Consider the following 18,328-nt stretch of genomic DNA (forward strand, 5'->3'; position numbering starts at 1 on the left):
CAGTCGTTGAAAGAAAAATATCATTCTTGTTTGAGTATATTAGTGCACTACAAGTTCTCGTAACACATCTCCAACGAGTAGAACCGTCTTTTTTACTTGTCGATCCGAAGTTATACTTAAAATTATTATACACTACCATACGACATCCTCGTTTACTTTCTAAGAACTCCATAATTTTATTTAAATTTTCAAAAATAATAAAATCGTCAACAATGTTTAATAAAAAAATAACTATCAAAAAACGCACTCGAACACTTAGACTCGAAAGTAATCGAAACGGCAATCAATTAGTTTAGTATAACATTTCTGTCGAAAAACGCACTGGAACACTTCGAATCGAATGTGAACGAAACTGCACATGTTATTAAGGCTAGTATACAATTATTATCTCCTTATATTTGTAAAATAATAAATAGACTACACTGAGATCGATATATCTACACGGCGGACCATTGTAGAAATTATAAACATATAGTTTCCAAAGATTATATAGATAAGATTAAGATATTGACTGGTCGTTTGTAGATATATTTTAGACATAAATAATCAATGTCGTTTAACTATTCTATTTAATACTGTATTAACACAATTTTGATGATTTATACTTTTGATAAAAATTTACTTATATTATATAAAAATTATATTAATGTAGAAAAACATAATACATTTTTGGAGAGTAAGAGAAGCCGCCTCCTCGTGGTACTCTCTGAGTAATGCTAAATGGCTTTATAAAACTAATTAACTCAAATAAATAATTTAAATATAACAAATTTATTATTATGTTAAAGATAAATATTTTAAAGTAAGTGTTTCCCAAAGTGTGTATTATAAAAATTTGGTCGAAAAGTGCTATATAATATTCTTGGGCGAAAAGGGAAAGTAGTTTTAAAATATTTGGGCGAAAAGAGACGTGGGCAAAAAGCGAAGGGTCATTTTTGGGCGAAAAGAGTACCGCCCCGTTTGAAAAGTTGACTTCCGTCCTTCTGGAATTTGATTTCTGTCCTCCCTGGACTAGACCGCTTGAATTCTCTCTGTTCTCCTTCCTGTCGTGAACGTGGTTTCGTCGGTGGGTCTCAAAGTACTTATTTTTTGATTTGACTCAAAAAAATTTCGTTTGATGAAGTATGACCCCACACCTGACACCAAATTTTATGTAGTAACCAGTGATAGTTACTGCACGCTTCTTTTACGACGAATGCACGTTCCGTCGTAGGTTGGAGAGTTGAGGTATATTAGTTAACAATAAATTAATAAGACAATTGATACGTTTATTAATTTGTTAAAATAATAATGAAAAGGCTTTCGTTAGCGTAAGCACAAGTACTTAGCTACCGGAGAGCAAGTGACAACACTAACTTGGTCTAACTGACTCTTAACTAACTCTAATTAAATCTATGATGAGGACTCATATTTATATGGAACATGCCGTGATGGAGAATCGGATGATCTACGTCTATGAAGTGGCGTGATGTGTCTAATCCAATCAGGAAACGGCATGAGTGGTCCGACTCGGTGGCGTGATATAGTCATAGACCACTGGACTTCGGAACTACGTTTTTATACTAAAAACGTCGGTTTACTACACTGGTCTTCGGGCTCCCTTATATATTGTGGTGCGTCTCTTGTTTACGTCGTGTGGTCGCCTTCTGGGTAAAACCAGGTGTCCTTGTTGTTGTTGTTGCAAATTCGGACACGAATTTGAGAATGTGCAATAACATCTCAAATGCATCATTAGTGCACTGTAATTATTGGTGCGCTTACTATCCCGACACGTGTCATGGTCATAGTAGCATCCGCATTACCCTTGACACGAGGCATGGTCATACTAACTTAGCCTAGTAATCTCGTAGATATCTTATAGATATCTCATAGCCCATAACAATAATAATATATTTGATATACACGTGATATACGATATCACGTATATATTGACACGTGAATGCATGATATTTGATGAACCATATAATAAAATAATAATAACAATAAATTATATAATTTAATTATAATTTAATTAGTTACTATAATATTGTAATCTTTGGAATTTGTAACATATTTTCTATACGTATCTCAGTCGATTAATAATAACCTTTAATTTGATTACCAATCATTAATTATTATCTATTGGGATTTTCCTGTGCGTTTAACTACACGGGAGAAATCATAAATTATTATGATTATTATTGTTTATTTACATATTGTAGTAACCTATCACCAACCTTCTAAGATGATTCGTCAATAGGTACTAGGTAGGTACTTGTCCTATAAAAGATCCAAGCCTAGCACTTCGAAAAACAATCCACCTTCCAACAGTTCCAACTGTCGACAGAACTCTTTAAACTTACTACACAAAAGTAACACTTGAAACTCAACTCCAATATAAATTATCAACATGAATCGCAACTTGTCTGTGTATCTTTTGGTCGCCGCATTGGGTAAGTACAACTACAAACAAATTTTATAAATTAATATGTTAATTATTTAGCTCTATAAGTACTTATAAAAAATATATCCACTTCAATGCATAGATGTAACTCGTTCGCAGGGTTCGGGATTTATAGCACTAAAAAATACTTAAATATGCGCTCATATAATATGACCCAATGAACTTAAAAATATCCACTAAAAATAATTTTTGAAAAGGATTTATTAGATATGAAAAAAATGTTATTATTGGACATTTTAATATTATAACGAATTATTATAATACAAATTTCTTAAAAATTAGGTTTTGAATGTTTTGAAAAAGATATATATTATATTGGTACCTAAATAGGTATTTATTAAAAATTTGTTGTTGCTAACGTTTTCAAACAGGTAAACTCTTATCCTCGGCTAGAATAGACTTATATTTTAGTATTTTAGCCAGAAACTTGATTTTTAAAATTATTAAGTTTATATACTAATTAATGATGAAACCAAAATTATTATATATAAATACATACTCCATTTATTTAAATTTATATATATTAAAAAATAGGTAGGTACCTAGTTAAAATTATAATAATTACAAATAAAAAAATAATACACTGTAAATATTTATGATTAAAAAAATATTAATTGATCTTTTAGAAAATATCAATGGAAGTTTCAAATTTGACAAACCAGTAATTTAGTACTTGGTGCTGTGGTTATATTTTTTGTTAATTTTATAAAAGAGAGTACCTATATTTAAATGTGTGATTATTTGGTATAAATACCAACATCTACTGAATACAATTTCATAGAGTAAACTTTAAAAAATCTATCTCCAAAATGTTTTTGAGTGAATAAGTATTAAAAAAAACTAATCTAAGATTTATAGTGTAGTATTAAACATTGAGCAGCTATAAATTTATTTTTCAAATAAGATTATGAATGTATCTATATATTGTAATAAATACAATTCTAATTTTAGATTGTATACTTTTTTTTTTGATTGTTAAAAAAAAAATTGAAGATTATACATTTAAAAATATAAAAACCAACTTTTGAAAACAATACCTGTGACACAATAGGTACTACAACTTGTTAATAAGTTTGTTAAAAATTCTTATAGCATCACATCAGCCTAAATTTAAATCATATTCTAAAACTTTCAACAAATTAAGCTGTTTTAATAATATATTATAATAAAAAAAATCACTATAGACATAAAATTTTCAACCAGTACCTACTCAGTACTCATTATAATATAAAATATTATGGGTTACAAAATAGGTATGTTGGCTAAATATTATATTAGTTTAACATTTTTATAATTTTACTCTACCTAGCTGTTAGGTACAAAAGAATTAATATCTATTATATAGACAAGCTGTTTTGATGTGTAGGTAGATCGTTGATATAATTTATACATATTATATTAATTTTTACTAACTTTTACCTTGAATTAACTTTTCTTAGTAAATACATCTTAATTAATAATTAATTAATATTATGTGTAATTTAGTAGTCCTCTATCCTCTCATAGTTACGCCGATGATAATATAGCCATATAGCGTATCTAATGTATTATAATTTATAAGAGAATCTATTTTATCAGACTTAAAAGTTGATAACACTTTTTCTGTACAATATAAGAGTAAAAGTTGTGCATACTGATTTAATGTATTTCAACTTTTAGTTTTGCTGGTAGCAACCACAATGATCGATGCTGAGTGCCGTTGGCCGGACTGCCACGCACACTCAGCTCGCCACCACGAGTGCACCCTGCGTAGGTGTTTCAAGTAGGTGGAAAATCCGAACAGTGTTGCAGGTGATGCAATTTTAATTGCAATTTTTTTTTTTTAACGCAATATATTATTTTAATTTTGTTTTAACCAATTTATATTTATACCTATATGTTTGACATCACTACACAATTAGTCGTAAGACGCGTTTATCTGTACTTATATTAGTTATATTATTAGTATTTATCACCATTACTAACGATCATTGAATTATTGTGATTTTTTTTTTTTATTACAATTAAAATAAAATTAATAAAAACTACTTTGCAACATTATGTTTTTTCAGTTTTGTATCTATCCTATAACAATTAATATTTATTTATAAAATTATACTAGTTATCCTAGTAATTTCTAATTAAAATATAATATTATGGCGCAAGTGTGCAATTAGTGCAAGGATATTTTACCCTGTGTGGCAAAAAAAAAAGCTTTAAAGGGTATAAGTGCTATTGCCAATTAGTACTATAGCCACCAAAACTAGATTATTCAGTGTCAAATCTATAGCGGGCTAAAGTGGGAAACTTTGTCTGGTTCCAGTGGCCAGTGGTAGTTGTGGTATACTGGTAAATGGGTGACGCTCATGGTATAAGGGTGTCTGAAAATATCAATAAAGCCAATAATATAATAATTACTATAAAGAACGAAAAAAAAATAAAAAATACATGATGCCTACCATAAAACGGTTATTTGAAGTAATTGCTTCATGTCTGAATAAGTGGGAGAGTATATAATTTCGTAAGACTTCAACAGACAATTTTCATAACATAACATTATAATTTATAACTTAAAAATACAGTTTAAAATGTAAATTAATATAAATTATAAAATAATTTTGTTTAATCATTCAATTATTAATTTTGTGATATTTAAACAGGTATTAGCAATACTCCACCTAAGGAGTAATGTACAGTAGGAATACTGATATCATTTTCGGTATCTGTCTAACTAATATAATATATTAAGTATAAGTATCTGGGTTTTTTTATTTTATTTTATTTTAACCATGCCCTATACAGTTGGTAACGATTGCTGTCCATTCGAAATCGTACACATAACTCCGTTAATACGCCGAGTGCCAGGAATTGCGAGAATTAAATTATTTAAAATAAAAAAGTAATAAAGCGTAAAATTATACACATTTTACTTACTTCATATAGATTGCTTTCATATTTTTATATTTTAAAATTATTACTCGCAATCGTATAAACTAAAATGACGTTTTATTATTTACTGAATTGATTATTTCCGTGAGAAATAATTTACGGAAAACGTCGGTAATCGATTAGCGTTCAAAAGGTTATTAATTTATAATTATTTGTGGGCTAATATGCATTTTGTAGGAACCAAATTTACTAAGTATACGTGGTGAAAGGGGTATATAATAGTAAAAAAAAGTCATCTGTTTATAATGTGCATAATTTTGTTATACGAGTAGTTTCTCATCTAGCAATGGTCAATAATTGTCTGTGATAGTTTATAACAATTGTACAAAGGCTCGTGGGATAACAGAAAGAGCATAATCACAAGGCAGTGCCGTATTTCCCAGTAAACACTATAAGCTAGTGCTTAGGGCGACAAATAATTTTTATTATATGTAACTAGAACTAAAAGAATTACAACTAATTATTAAATGTTTTTAGATCAAAGGGATTGTGGTTATATTTATTTATATTTTATGTTTTCCAATTTCAAAATCTTAGAGTTGCCCTATTATATAGTATTGCTGCATTATTTATAAATTGTTTGTTATTATGTTGTACAAGTACAACTTGACAACAGACAAATGGATATACGACCATGTAACTCGTATATATTATGTAAAAAAAAACCATTGATTAAACGAACAAACTATGACTGTATGCTTTAATAGTTAAATAACATTTTTTAGACTAGAAAAATATTTACCTATATTAAAAGGCGGCAATTTGTTTAGTGCTTTAAGCGGCACAATAGTTAAATCCGGCACTGTCACAAGGCATCACGTTTAATGTTAACTATAGACATTAGATATAGTCTATAATCCATGTAGATTTATTATTAATTAAAGAAATTGAGCTTTAACAAAACATCGATCATTCTGAGTGGTATACAAAGTTATTAAAGTGAAACTTGTAACATTTCAAATCAAAATATTAACGATAAAAAACAATTTTGAAATCAGAAAACTATAATTTAGGTACTTATAGCTTATTATTTTGTAGAGGTTCGTCATAATATTATTGGTACTCCCGAGTCCCGATCATATTTTACAATAGCGAGCAACGTTACCATCACGGTTGTTAACACACTTACAAACATACAGACACACTTACAGGGTGCAGGTGATTATATATATTAGGTACATTGTAAAACTGTATGTTTATTGTATATAGAATACCGGCATACTAATACTTTTATTTTTGTAGGGAAGGGTTTAGGATAAAGCACATCATGTTATATCGTTTATAAATAGAAGACTACGTGAAGTTGATTTTATAAATATTGAACTGTGTTCTGTATTAAAAATTATAATATTAAATAATTTAATACGTGCGTAAATTGAATTAAAAATTAAAAAAGATATTTGTTTTTGTTGTAGAATTTAGGTATTCATAGAAGAAAATATTAACTACCTTCTACCTATGGGCATAACCCGTTTGGGCGCAGCATTTATGTAAACTCCGTTGGGCACAATATTGAATATTGTAATATTATATTTAAAAAAAAATTTAAATATATAAAAAATTAGGACCAATTTTTGCGGAAAAAAAAATTAATTAACTAGAATTAAGAACTCACCACCTACTGTTAATTATGTAATATTATGCATTGTGTATGGCAATAAATTTAAAGGAATGCAAATAATAGATAATTAAAAATTTATTTTTTAACAATACAAAAATATAAATAATTTATTATCACATCTTAATATTTACATTGCTTTATAATCTTAAATAATCTATAATATTATTGTTATAACATTAACATTACACAGAGCATTAATTAGGTTTGCGATGGTTTCCTACTGTAGCTACAGTATCTTCACTGTCCATTAATGAATTACCTGCATCATACTCATCGTCTGGTAAATTACTGTCCTCAATTTGACGAAGAGCAGTTATGTACACTGAAAAACAATGTAGGTATCCCTTATATTAATCATAAGCTGTAGAAATTATTCAAAAGTTTAAAATACTTATACTAAAATAATTTTAATAAAAGTAATTATAAGAATACATTAGTTTATATTATGTACATAATAAATTGTTTTATGAACAATACTGTAAAGCATTTATAAACTTATCAAATATTTTTAAATAAATGTCAATATATTAATGTTATTGGAACAAATAACATTAATTACAAAATGAAAAAATAATTTTTAGAGGATTCATTAATAACAACTTGGGTTTTCATCAAGATATTTTGTTATATTGGCTTTAATTTAAGTAACAACCCCATAATATTTGTTTATTAGTTATTAATTATTATGTAATAAGTTATTTAAGAGCTAAATAACTGTTTATATTTTTTAGTTATTAAAAAATACCATCATGTATTAATTTACACCTTAATAATGATCAGACTTTACTATATAAGAAAAATATAGAATGGAAATTAATTTAGATTTGGTTGCTTTGAGTTTCTTCAAAAGAACTGAGTAAACTTAATTTTATAATTTTAAATTTATGTTTAAAATTATTAGGATTTTATCACAAAACCAATAATCACATACTTATTCAATTTTTAATAATTAGTGTACTTTCCATTTTATTTTAAAAATATTAAAAGTAAGGTATAATAGGTGAATAAGGTAATGAGTAATGACATTATGAAATAAAAACAAATTCAATTATGTTTTGAACTCAATTAAATTATAAAATTTAATTGTTATTTGGTTTAAAAATATCATATTTTTTTTAACTACTATACTTTCGTCTAACACTGTGAAAATATACTGTGACTCGATAAAAATTGAAACATCTGCAATCTGCATATCTTATCGAGACACTCTTCTTAAATATAATTAGTGTCTATGGCAGGTGTCAAATAAAGATGAGCAGAATTTCATGTTTTATGGTTGGATAAAGTATAAGTATAACATTTAAATAGAAACATATTTTAGTATTTTACTATATTATATATTTATACATTTAATTTACTAATTTAAAAAGAGTAAAACTTTGAAATTTGAAATTATGGTGAAATTAAGTAAAAAGTGTTATGAATTAAATATCCAGTTTTGTTGCTGTAGTTTTGATTTTGAAAATGTATTTGTTGACTACAGGCTGTATTTCTTCTTTTAAAAAATGTGTTACCTATGTATAATTAACATTGTTATTAACATTTAAATAAGCATAAAATTCATTAATTAAATTTTTACTTGATTGAATGCACATCCAATGAAAGTAAGAGGATTTAAAATATCTGGTAGTTCCTTTATTATTGGTTCAAAATATGGATCTTGTATAATTCTATTCATAAGATCATTGTCTTTACCTTCAAGACGAACTGTACTGGCTGCTTCTAGTGATAAAACTCTTATTTTTTCATGACACTCCTAAAATTTGAATTTATTAAATGTACAACATTTTATAAAATAGAAGTTAGTATCAACAAATTTGAAAATAATTATGTTCAATGATTAAATTATTTTGTCTTATTACTAGTGATTAGTAAAATTCAGATTAATATCCATTTAAATTTGTATAAAGTGCATGCAAACATGCATAATAAAATTTCAATTCTTATCAAATTTAATATTTAATTATAATTTTGCAGTAATAATTGTTAAATTGTAATTTCTAATTATTATTTATAGGTACATTAATAACTATGTAAAAACAATATTTTAGTAAAACTAAATAGTACATAATAGGAAAAAAGTATGACAAATTTAATGTAGTTAGTATGTTAATTGAAAAAAAAACAATAAGTTATTATAGTATGTTCCATGTTTATTTCTGGAAAATTATGATAATGATCTATAAGAATGTACTTGAAAGATAAAAAACTAGGTTCAATTTCAATACTGGTTATTGGTGCATATTTTAAATTTGCTATTATATCTGGAGAATAATTTGGAACAGACAATTATTTTAATCGTTGAAATTAACACTATCATCTAAAAGTATTTTCAAAATTTCTTTTAAACATTAGTTCTTTATATATATTGGAAAAACCATTTTTAAATTTTGTTTTAATTATTGCACTATTTGCGCTAGTAGGAAGTTTATAGACAGAATTTTTCACTGATTTAAAATGTTTAACAAATCCCAAAGTGACAAATTAGAATTTATAAGTTTTTTGATGCTTTCAAAAATACAAGGAGAATTTGTTTTAATGTAAGCAAAATCATACTTCACATTTAATTTATTTAAAATTAATTTATAATTATGAATTCCTTTTGCTTCATCCTCCAAATATTTGATATATAAACATAGGTACTTATAGTTTTGTTGTCTTTGCTTAAAATATTTTTGGACCATGAGGTGTATCTTAGATAAAATTTTGATATTTAAACAGTCAATTAATGATTTATGGACAATTATTGATTTATGATGATGAAAATAGTAACATAATATAGGCAATTTTAGAAATAAATAATTTCAGAGTCGTTGAGTTTATTTACAGTTTATTCACTAAGAGACTGTCTTGTGATATCTGTCATATAGATTGCAATCACTATAACAAAATGTACAAAAAGAGTACAACTCACTATTTTGATCATATAATATAGATTAAATATTATTTAATACACTAACTTTACAGAAATCTAACTAAACATAGTAATACAAAATATTTAAATGTAGTACTATATAAATGTATATTTAAAGAAGACTTAATAAATATTAAACCTACAGAGATTAAAGTATTTTAATATTAATACATTTTTTTTTAAATGAATATTTAATTATTTATGAATTAACAGTGGTGTATTTATGCAAGAGAGGTGGAACAGTCAAACCTCCCTCCTCGTCTCTTTGTATTAATGTAAATTAAACCACAATTTCTCTCAAGTGAATAATATTAATTAAATTAAAAAGATTTAAAAAACAGTTTGCATTATACTATATGTTAGTATGTAATTTTATACAATAAAATGCATAAAAAACTGACATAGGTTGTCTATTCAGTAATAATTTATAAAATAATATATGTGTAATTCAATGATTGTTAATACTTATTAATGTAATTAATAATGCAATATTATTAAATGTTATATCATACTAATTTTAAAACATTTTACCTATGAGTTGTAGTATTTATATTTTTAATCAATTCCTATGGTATGATAACTATAATTTAATAGCTACTAAATAAAATGAATTCAACAGTTCGCTAGTGAGTGATGGGATGACTTTTTGTACTTTAACCAAAAATATTAATGTTAATACAGTTTCTGATGTTTACTTGTCTATCTCCTCCAGCTCTGACCATTGCAATAATTACATTTTCTGTTGCCATAAAGGGTAAAACTTTCTCAATATTTCTTGATATAACTTTAGGAAATACAGATAACCCTTCGAAGATATTCTGAACTGTCAATAATACACTGTCTGCAGCCAAAAACGCTTCTGATAAACACAATTGCCTAAAAAGACAAAAATATTGTGAAATAATGTCTCTCAAAAATAATTGCGGAACAACAATAATACAGACCTATTTGCACTATCATCCAATGTTCGTTCTAACCATTGTACAGAGGCAGTGGATAAAGGGTTGTTAACCAGATTCATTAGATATCGAGTAATAGAGCAAACTCTTTCACTTATCCTTGGATTTTGTTTATAAGGCATTGCACTTGAGCCTATTTGAGTAGGTTCAAAAAGTTCTCCAATTTCATTCATGCCAGCCAATAGTCTTAGGTCTGTACACATCTTTAAATATACAAAACATTATAAATTCATAATATTATACATTTTTATCAAAATAAAATACTATAGGGTTGCATTAAAGTATTAAATTAATATACCTTATGAACAGCAGCCCCAAGAATACTTAAGGATGCAACAATTTCTGCGTCAACAATTCGAGGATATGTCTGACCTGTGACAGAGTATGAAGATGAGAATCCGGCAAGCTTTGTTACCCTGTTATCCAATTCTCTGACTTTTTCATAGTCACCTGCAAAAAAATTATAACATTGAAATATAATATGTATACAGACATTCAATGCAATCGATTATAATACAGCGCAGAATAAATGGACGAAGAAATTAGGTTTACATTTTTTCTCTATTAGGTACTTAATAATTTTTTCAAATTAATTTTGATCATATAACATTATGTGTTCAAAAATCAAAATGATACAAATTTCAATAATATGGTTACTTCCCGTTTCATTGCATTAATAAGTGTGGCAGTATCTAGGAAGAAAATGATTAAATTACCGTTGAAAAGTTGTAAGAATGACGCTTGGGTGCCGGTGGCTCCTTTGATTCCGCGAAATTTGAGTTCAGTACGGACACGGCTTAAGTTTTTTTCGCATAAAACCAAATCCTGTAGCCAGAGGCATGCGCGTTTGCCAACCGTGGTCAGTTGAGCAGGTCTAAAAATTGAAGTGTAGAATTATTTTCTTTAAAATTAAATGTTAAGCGCTCAATATTGTCTATTATGTAGGCATATAATATATATAATATACTTACTGAAAGTGTGTGAAACCCAATGTGGCTAGTTTCTTGTGCTTATCTGCAAATTCGCCCAACGTTTTCATGCAACCCGCCAGTTTCGGTAGCAGTATGTCGAAAGCGTCTCTCAAAACTATCAAATCCTATGAATAATAATAAAAAATACTTTTAGATTCTATAAATTATATAATATTTAAGTACAGTATGTAACTATTAAATTAATAACAGAGAAATAACTAACACAAAACATTTCACTTAATCACTTCATATACTTAGCTATTACCTCATTCGGTGTTTATTTCAGGGGTGGTGCCGGGAGGAGGGTAATACCTATTCACACAGTTTTACAGTGCGTCAGTATAAATTTAATAGGTAGGTACTACACGCGACCGTTATACCGAACCGGATGTGGTGAAAATTACATAATTTTATTATTTTGGAGTAAAATCACAAATTCCCAATGAAGTACAGACTCTACAACCACACGAGATGGACACTGTGGTCACTCGCGCAGGAAACTTACGGCGTTGTCTCCGATGTCTCGTGCAGTAGCGCCCAAGTGAATAATGGGTCCGGCGGTCGGACAACACGCGGCATACGTATGCACGTGTGCCATGATTTCGTGTCGGGTGAGTTTTTCTTCTTCGGCGGCCGCCGCAAAGTCCACATTGTCAATGTTGTTACGCAGCTCTTCCAACTGTTTGTTCGTAATGTCCAGTCTCAATTCCTGAAATCGTATAAAAGTCATCAACGTTAGTCAAAATATTATGATAATTCGTACATAAGTAAAAAATAATATCGTTAGGTATAATATGGTCACTGGTGGAGTGGTGGATAGTACCTATAGGTACGTCATTATATATATATAATATATATAGGTATATGTATATATACATATATACACTCAAAAATAAATTAAGTCTATCCACATGTAATAGGTAATAGATTTAAAGGCAGTAGGTACCTATACTACGCTATACTATTACTATATTATATTGTATAAAATTGATCATTGCAAAAATATACAAACTCGACACTTTTCTATTTTGTCCAAATTATTATTTATTATTAAAATGACACACGTTGGTCGTTTCAACAGTTACCATCAATTCGAGCGAAACAGTCACCTTCCAACAAACCCACACAGTAAAGTATTCTTTATAATAAATTAATAATTATAAACCAAAACGTGTCTTTTTATTGATAAAAAAAACCTTTTGCCACAAGTACTCAAACCTCCAGTTATGAAAAATGATTTCAATCGAAGAATAGAATTCCTTCCACGAATAACGGGTTTTTGGGAGTCGGTGGCACGTGGAACTTGAACGATGAGAAAAATCCGGATGCGGAAATCGTCGCTTCTGGCATTTTCGTTGGTTTTTTCATATACACCGTAGTGATATTGATATCGTATGGGTTCGGGTCAAATCACCAGAAGAAAACGCTAGTGGTAAGTGCACAATATCTATGGGTATAAGTAAATAGTTTTATAGTTATATACGTTTATATATTATGTTATGTTAAAAGTTGATTAGTTGTATTATAATTATATATATTTAAATACCTTATATAATTACAAATATATTACATCAGCAATCATTCGTATTTGTATTGAGAATTAATTTGAATATTTTTTAACGCGCATAAAGATTCTATAATATACATAATATTATCTATATTTTATACTAAATATAGACTTCAATTGATGCTTCTCAATTTCAAACCAAGGAAAATCAATTTTGAAACACTACGATATAACGTACTTACGTACGCATTAATCATTGTATAAGAAAACTTTTACTAAAGTACCATGTACCTACGGTCCGCATTAAAAAAGGTAATTAATCTGTAGTGCGCTATATTTGTTTTCCGTCGAAGTTTTTCAATATTTCTTAGGTTTTTTTCGAGGAGCTGGACAGCGATCGTAGTACTAACAGTAGGTAATACGATGGTATTAATATAGTCTTAAATAATATTAATAAACTGCTTGAATATTGCCTTCAAAAACGCAATAATTATAAAGTAGAAAATATTATGTCGATCGAAATACATTTTCGAGTCGATTTTAGATTAAAATAGCTGAAAATCGTTTGAAATGACCGCTCCATACGGAGTACCAATAAACAATATAATATACATAAGCAATTATTAAGCATACACAAACGACTACAGGTCCGGAAAGAGTATTAGAGGAAATCGCACCAACACTGCTGTAACATAGGTTTTATAAAACAATCGTAACATGTAAAACAAAATATTGTTTTATTACATTGTATTTAATAGACAGTTGTATAGAAATCAATAGTTTTATAAGCTTCTTATTATATTTTATATTTTTGATTAATAATATTGAAAAGTATTGGTTATTTACGAACATACGTAAATAATGAATGACGATAATGTTAAAATTATAGTTAAGATAAAGAGTTAAATATATGTAGGTGCCTATAAACAATATAAGGCATACTAGTTAGAACTTTTCTAATTTAAGAGTCTCGAACCTAGTAAATAGAAAGTGATGGATCCAACGTGATCTATAATATTAAATACTATGTTTTTATACACCAATCAAAACAAAAATGTCAAAGTGATATGTTCAATTATATTTCTGTCATATATATCTTCTTCTTCTTTTTATTTTTTTGTCTTTTTCGGGTCCTTTAGATCCATTGCTGCAACAACCACTTGCTTCCATCTATCTCTATCTATCTATTTTGTCTATACTTACAATGCATTTCTACAATAAATTGTAAACCATATTGAGAAAAAAACTTTTAACATGGCAATTGATGACAAATGTAATTGAATGTAATAATAAAAAAAAAAGATGAATACCTAAAAATAGGTATAAGTATCTATAATAGATTCTAAGTATGAATGTAATAATTTTGTTTTTTTTTTTTTTTTTGAGGGGATGTCATCCTTATAAAACATCATTAAATGCATTAATTTTAAACTATAAAAAAATTGATAATTTTTTGGTTTCAAATTAGATCTAAATGTTACTTAATTCAAAAGTCAAAATTCCTAGAACTTAATTTAATAATTGAGAGGAAAAAATTAAAGAAAAATGGGAATATTTATTGTAACTGAAGAAACTTGACATTTTCACAATGTGTTTATAGTATTATTTTTTATACATGTTACTATTTTCAATACCTATATATTAACTTTTTATAAGCTATTTATAGGCATGAGAATTTTTTTTTCTTTAAAAATCGATAAAAATTATTTATTGAATCAAAATTCTTGTAAGTGTAATTTAAGATTCCACATAGGTGTGTGGTTCTTATATCAGTATAAAAATATTAAAAATACATATGAATGATATTTTTATATACTCATTTGGAATTCAAATTTAAACACTATTTGTCAAAATCACATTGTAAACATTCTGAAACTACAAGTATTTTTTATTAAAAAATTATGAAATCTTCACATTTAATAAATATTTTGCATAAATTATTCATATTAGAACTAAAAGATCTAAAAGTCATATAAATATAATTATTTTTTAAAGACATTTGGACAAAAGTTCATAATTAAACGATTAATAACAATATTCATTATTTTGTTATAATTTAAAAACCTTATTAAGACTTTTACATAAATTATCAACCAATTTATGATTTTTTATAGCAAGGTATAGTCTATGCAATATTGACTCAAAAGTTAATAACAATTGCCTAGGTATATTATGATATGGTATAAATTATAATTACTATTATGATAATAATTAAATTTTAATTATATGATAAAAGCAATGATTTCACAAAAACTGAAACAATTTACCATAATACTAACAGTAAAATAAACTATTTTAATAGTAATATCATAAAAATATGTACTTAGTAATATAGACTGATAGACCATCTGCGCCCAGAATCATTTTTTGTATATGATACCGTATCATTGAATTTAAATTTAACACATACATTACAGTAATCCATTTCACATCTAAGTACTATACATTAGAACGGTATAAATTAGCCTACCTACTTTTATTATATAATTTATAATTTGAGCAACGTTTGAAACCAGAATGTTTTGTAAATGACTATAGATGGAATAAAAATTACCTGTTCAGCTTGGGCTAGCAAAGTCCAGAGAGTTCTCCATGTGGTAAATTTTTTCCTGTCACTAAAATTGTATTTCATTTCTGTTGACGCATATCTTGTCGAAAGAGGAGATACATAAGTATCATATACAGAGTTAGCCATGGTTTAAGTAAGAATAATCTAAATTTAAATCGAACAAAATTATAACACGATGATTCTAATATATTTAAATTGAAACAATATTGAACAATTGTGTAAGACTATATACAAAGAATCGTATAGAAAACTCAGAGCAGTAGAACACTAGATGAGCAATTTTAATTATGTAAAAAATGTGCTAGATATTAGATAAGGTACATGGATTGTCAATTAATGGCTTCAATAACAGATTAATTATAATTAAAAATAAAAAATCTTTATTAAGATATTATCGAGACTGCAATACAGTTTAAATAATTATGTTAACTACTCATTTTTAAATAGAAATAGTAAATTTACAGTATCTTTTAGAACTTAAAAATAAAAACAAGTATGATAATTTAACTTGGAAACTTCTGTATTATATTTCAAGATTGAATTATTCTGACATTTATTTTAGTGATTGCTTAAGCTTATATAATATTTATGGTAATATGTATAAATGTATATAGTAATTTATTATCACTAGTAAAAGCCAATTTATACTATTTAATTATAGTGAAACGCCAAAAAACGCAATTATATAATAATAATTTAATAACAATTTAATTCTTTTAATGTTTATGTTAATAAAAAAGATTATGGTCTAATACACGGTTCACACATTTTAATTGTCCATCTACTGATAGGTTATATATATATTAGAGAGAAATTCAATAAAATAACACTTTCAATATTTAATTTTCAATAACCAATAAGTATGTAAACAATAAGTATATTTAAAATAAATTATCGTATATTAAATATTTATATTAAACTTTTAAATAACACATATAGAATGTACTATGTAGGTACGTAAAATATTATGTTTTTTTCTAAACTAACAGGGCCACAGGTGTTTATTCCTGAGTTTGTTCCTTTGTCCGCAACAGGTAGGTTAAATAATAACTTATTATTGTTATGAAGATTAACGGTTAGTATTGATATTACAAATTATTATAAATAAATTTATAAAATTAATATTAATATATATTAATTTTTAACACCTCGTTAAAAAAAGATAAATTATCATCAATAGTCAATTAAATACAAATAACATAACTTTCGGGTGGAAAAAAATAAAAATTCTATCGTACTAGGGTAAAAGGTATTACCTAGTGTCCTAGTAGGTAATAACACAGAATAAATTTAATTTATTTATTCTGAGATAATAATAATATTTAAAAAAAAGGTCTATTAAAAGAATATTACAGCATGATTTCGCATTATTAAAATGTTCTAAATCTGAAAAGCGACTAGAAATCATCAATAATTTCACTGTTCAAATGAACGAAAAATGATATTAATTATTAAATGTGTGCTGTATAGGTACATGATAGGTACATCAGCTGATGAGTGAGGTCATTACACTCAACAGTCAAACGGTGCTGTCTCCTTGGAATCGAATCATACGAGACAAGACAAGTAAAGGACTCCAGGTGTTTCGAAGCTAACCCGTAACAAAGATGGATAAAACAATACCTAATTTATTATTATAAAATATTGTTATAATTTATAAGATAATATTCAATTAAAGTAAAATATATAGTTACTAATTAAAATAATAGAAATCCCCATAATTATAATATAATATATGATCCCATTTTTATGCATTTCCTTATAATCTACAGACGTTTATGTTATCCTTTTTAACTTACTAAAAATACGATTAATCGTTATATAAATAATAACTTTCAAATACCTATGTAATAATTTAATTAGTTACTATAATATTGTAATCTTTGGAATTTGTTACATATTTTCTATACGTATCTCAGTCGGTTAATAATAACGTTTAATTTGGTTACCAATCATTAATTATTATCTATTGAAATTTTCCTGTGCGTTTAACTACACGGGAGAAATCATAAATTATTATGATTATTATTGTTTATTTACATATTGTAGTAACCTATCACCAACCTTCTAAGATGATTCGTCAATAGGTACTAGGTAGGTACTTGTCCTATAAAAGATCCAAGCCTAGCACTTCGAAAAACAATCCACCTTCCAACAGTTCCAACTGTCGACAGAACTCTTTAAACTTACTACAAAAAATTAACACTTGAAATTCAACTCCAATATAGACTATCAACATGAATCGCAACTTGTCTATGTTTCTTTTGGTCGCCGCATTAGGTAAGTACAACTACAAACAAATTTTTTAAATTAATATGTTAATTATTTAGCTCTATAAGTACTTATATAAAATATATCCTCTTCAATGCATAGACGATAACTCGTTCGCAGGGTTTGGGATTTATAGCACTAAAAA

General features: G+C 26.8%; 1 protein-coding gene and 2 long non-coding RNA genes across 5 annotated transcripts; 1 reads left to right on the forward strand and 2 right to left on the reverse strand.

The window, feature by feature from the left end:
• Positions 1-755: 755 nt before the first annotated feature.
• LOC126550738 (uncharacterized) lies at positions 756-2,315 on the reverse strand. Its single transcript, XR_007604787.1, has 2 exons — positions 2,217-2,315; positions 756-2,144 (listed from the first exon to the last, which is right to left on the reverse strand). It is a non-coding gene; the product is annotated as an uncharacterized LOC126550738 (long non-coding RNA).
• On the forward strand, positions 2,286-4,483 carry LOC114122855 (uncharacterized). Its single transcript, XR_007604781.1, has 2 exons — positions 2,286-2,432; positions 4,103-4,483. It is a non-coding gene; the product is annotated as an uncharacterized LOC114122855 (long non-coding RNA).
• Positions 4,484-7,155: 2,672 nt separating this feature from the next.
• LOC126550734 (adenylosuccinate lyase-like) lies at positions 7,156-16,149 on the reverse strand. 3 transcript variants are annotated; one of them, XM_050202798.1, is made up of 9 exons: positions 15,898-16,147; positions 12,342-12,545; positions 11,837-11,961; positions 11,582-11,739; positions 11,164-11,315; positions 10,851-11,068; positions 10,602-10,782; positions 8,688-8,748; positions 7,156-7,314 (listed from the first exon to the last, which is right to left on the reverse strand). In XM_050202798.1, the coding sequence occupies exons 1-9, from the start codon at positions 16,036-16,038 to the stop codon at positions 7,187-7,189; spliced, it is 1,368 nt and encodes a 455-aa protein (XP_050058755.1). In that variant the 5' UTR covers positions 16,039-16,147; the 3' UTR covers positions 7,156-7,186. The 3 variants fall into 3 exon arrangements, with proteins under 3 accessions (XP_050058755.1, XP_050058756.1, XP_050058754.1); XM_050202799.1 differs by having other exon boundaries at positions 7,192-7,314; positions 8,572-8,748; XM_050202797.1 differs by lacking the exon at positions 7,156-7,314 and adding an exon at positions 8,121-8,506 and having other exon boundaries at positions 8,572-8,748; positions 15,898-16,149.
• Positions 16,150-18,328: the final 2,179 nt, after the last annotated feature.

This window comes from Aphis gossypii, chromosome 3 (genome assembly GCF_020184175.1).
Source record: "Aphis gossypii isolate Hap1 chromosome 3, ASM2018417v2, whole genome shotgun sequence".
In the NCBI taxonomy this organism is placed as follows: domain Eukaryota; kingdom Metazoa; phylum Arthropoda; class Insecta; order Hemiptera; family Aphididae; genus Aphis; species Aphis gossypii.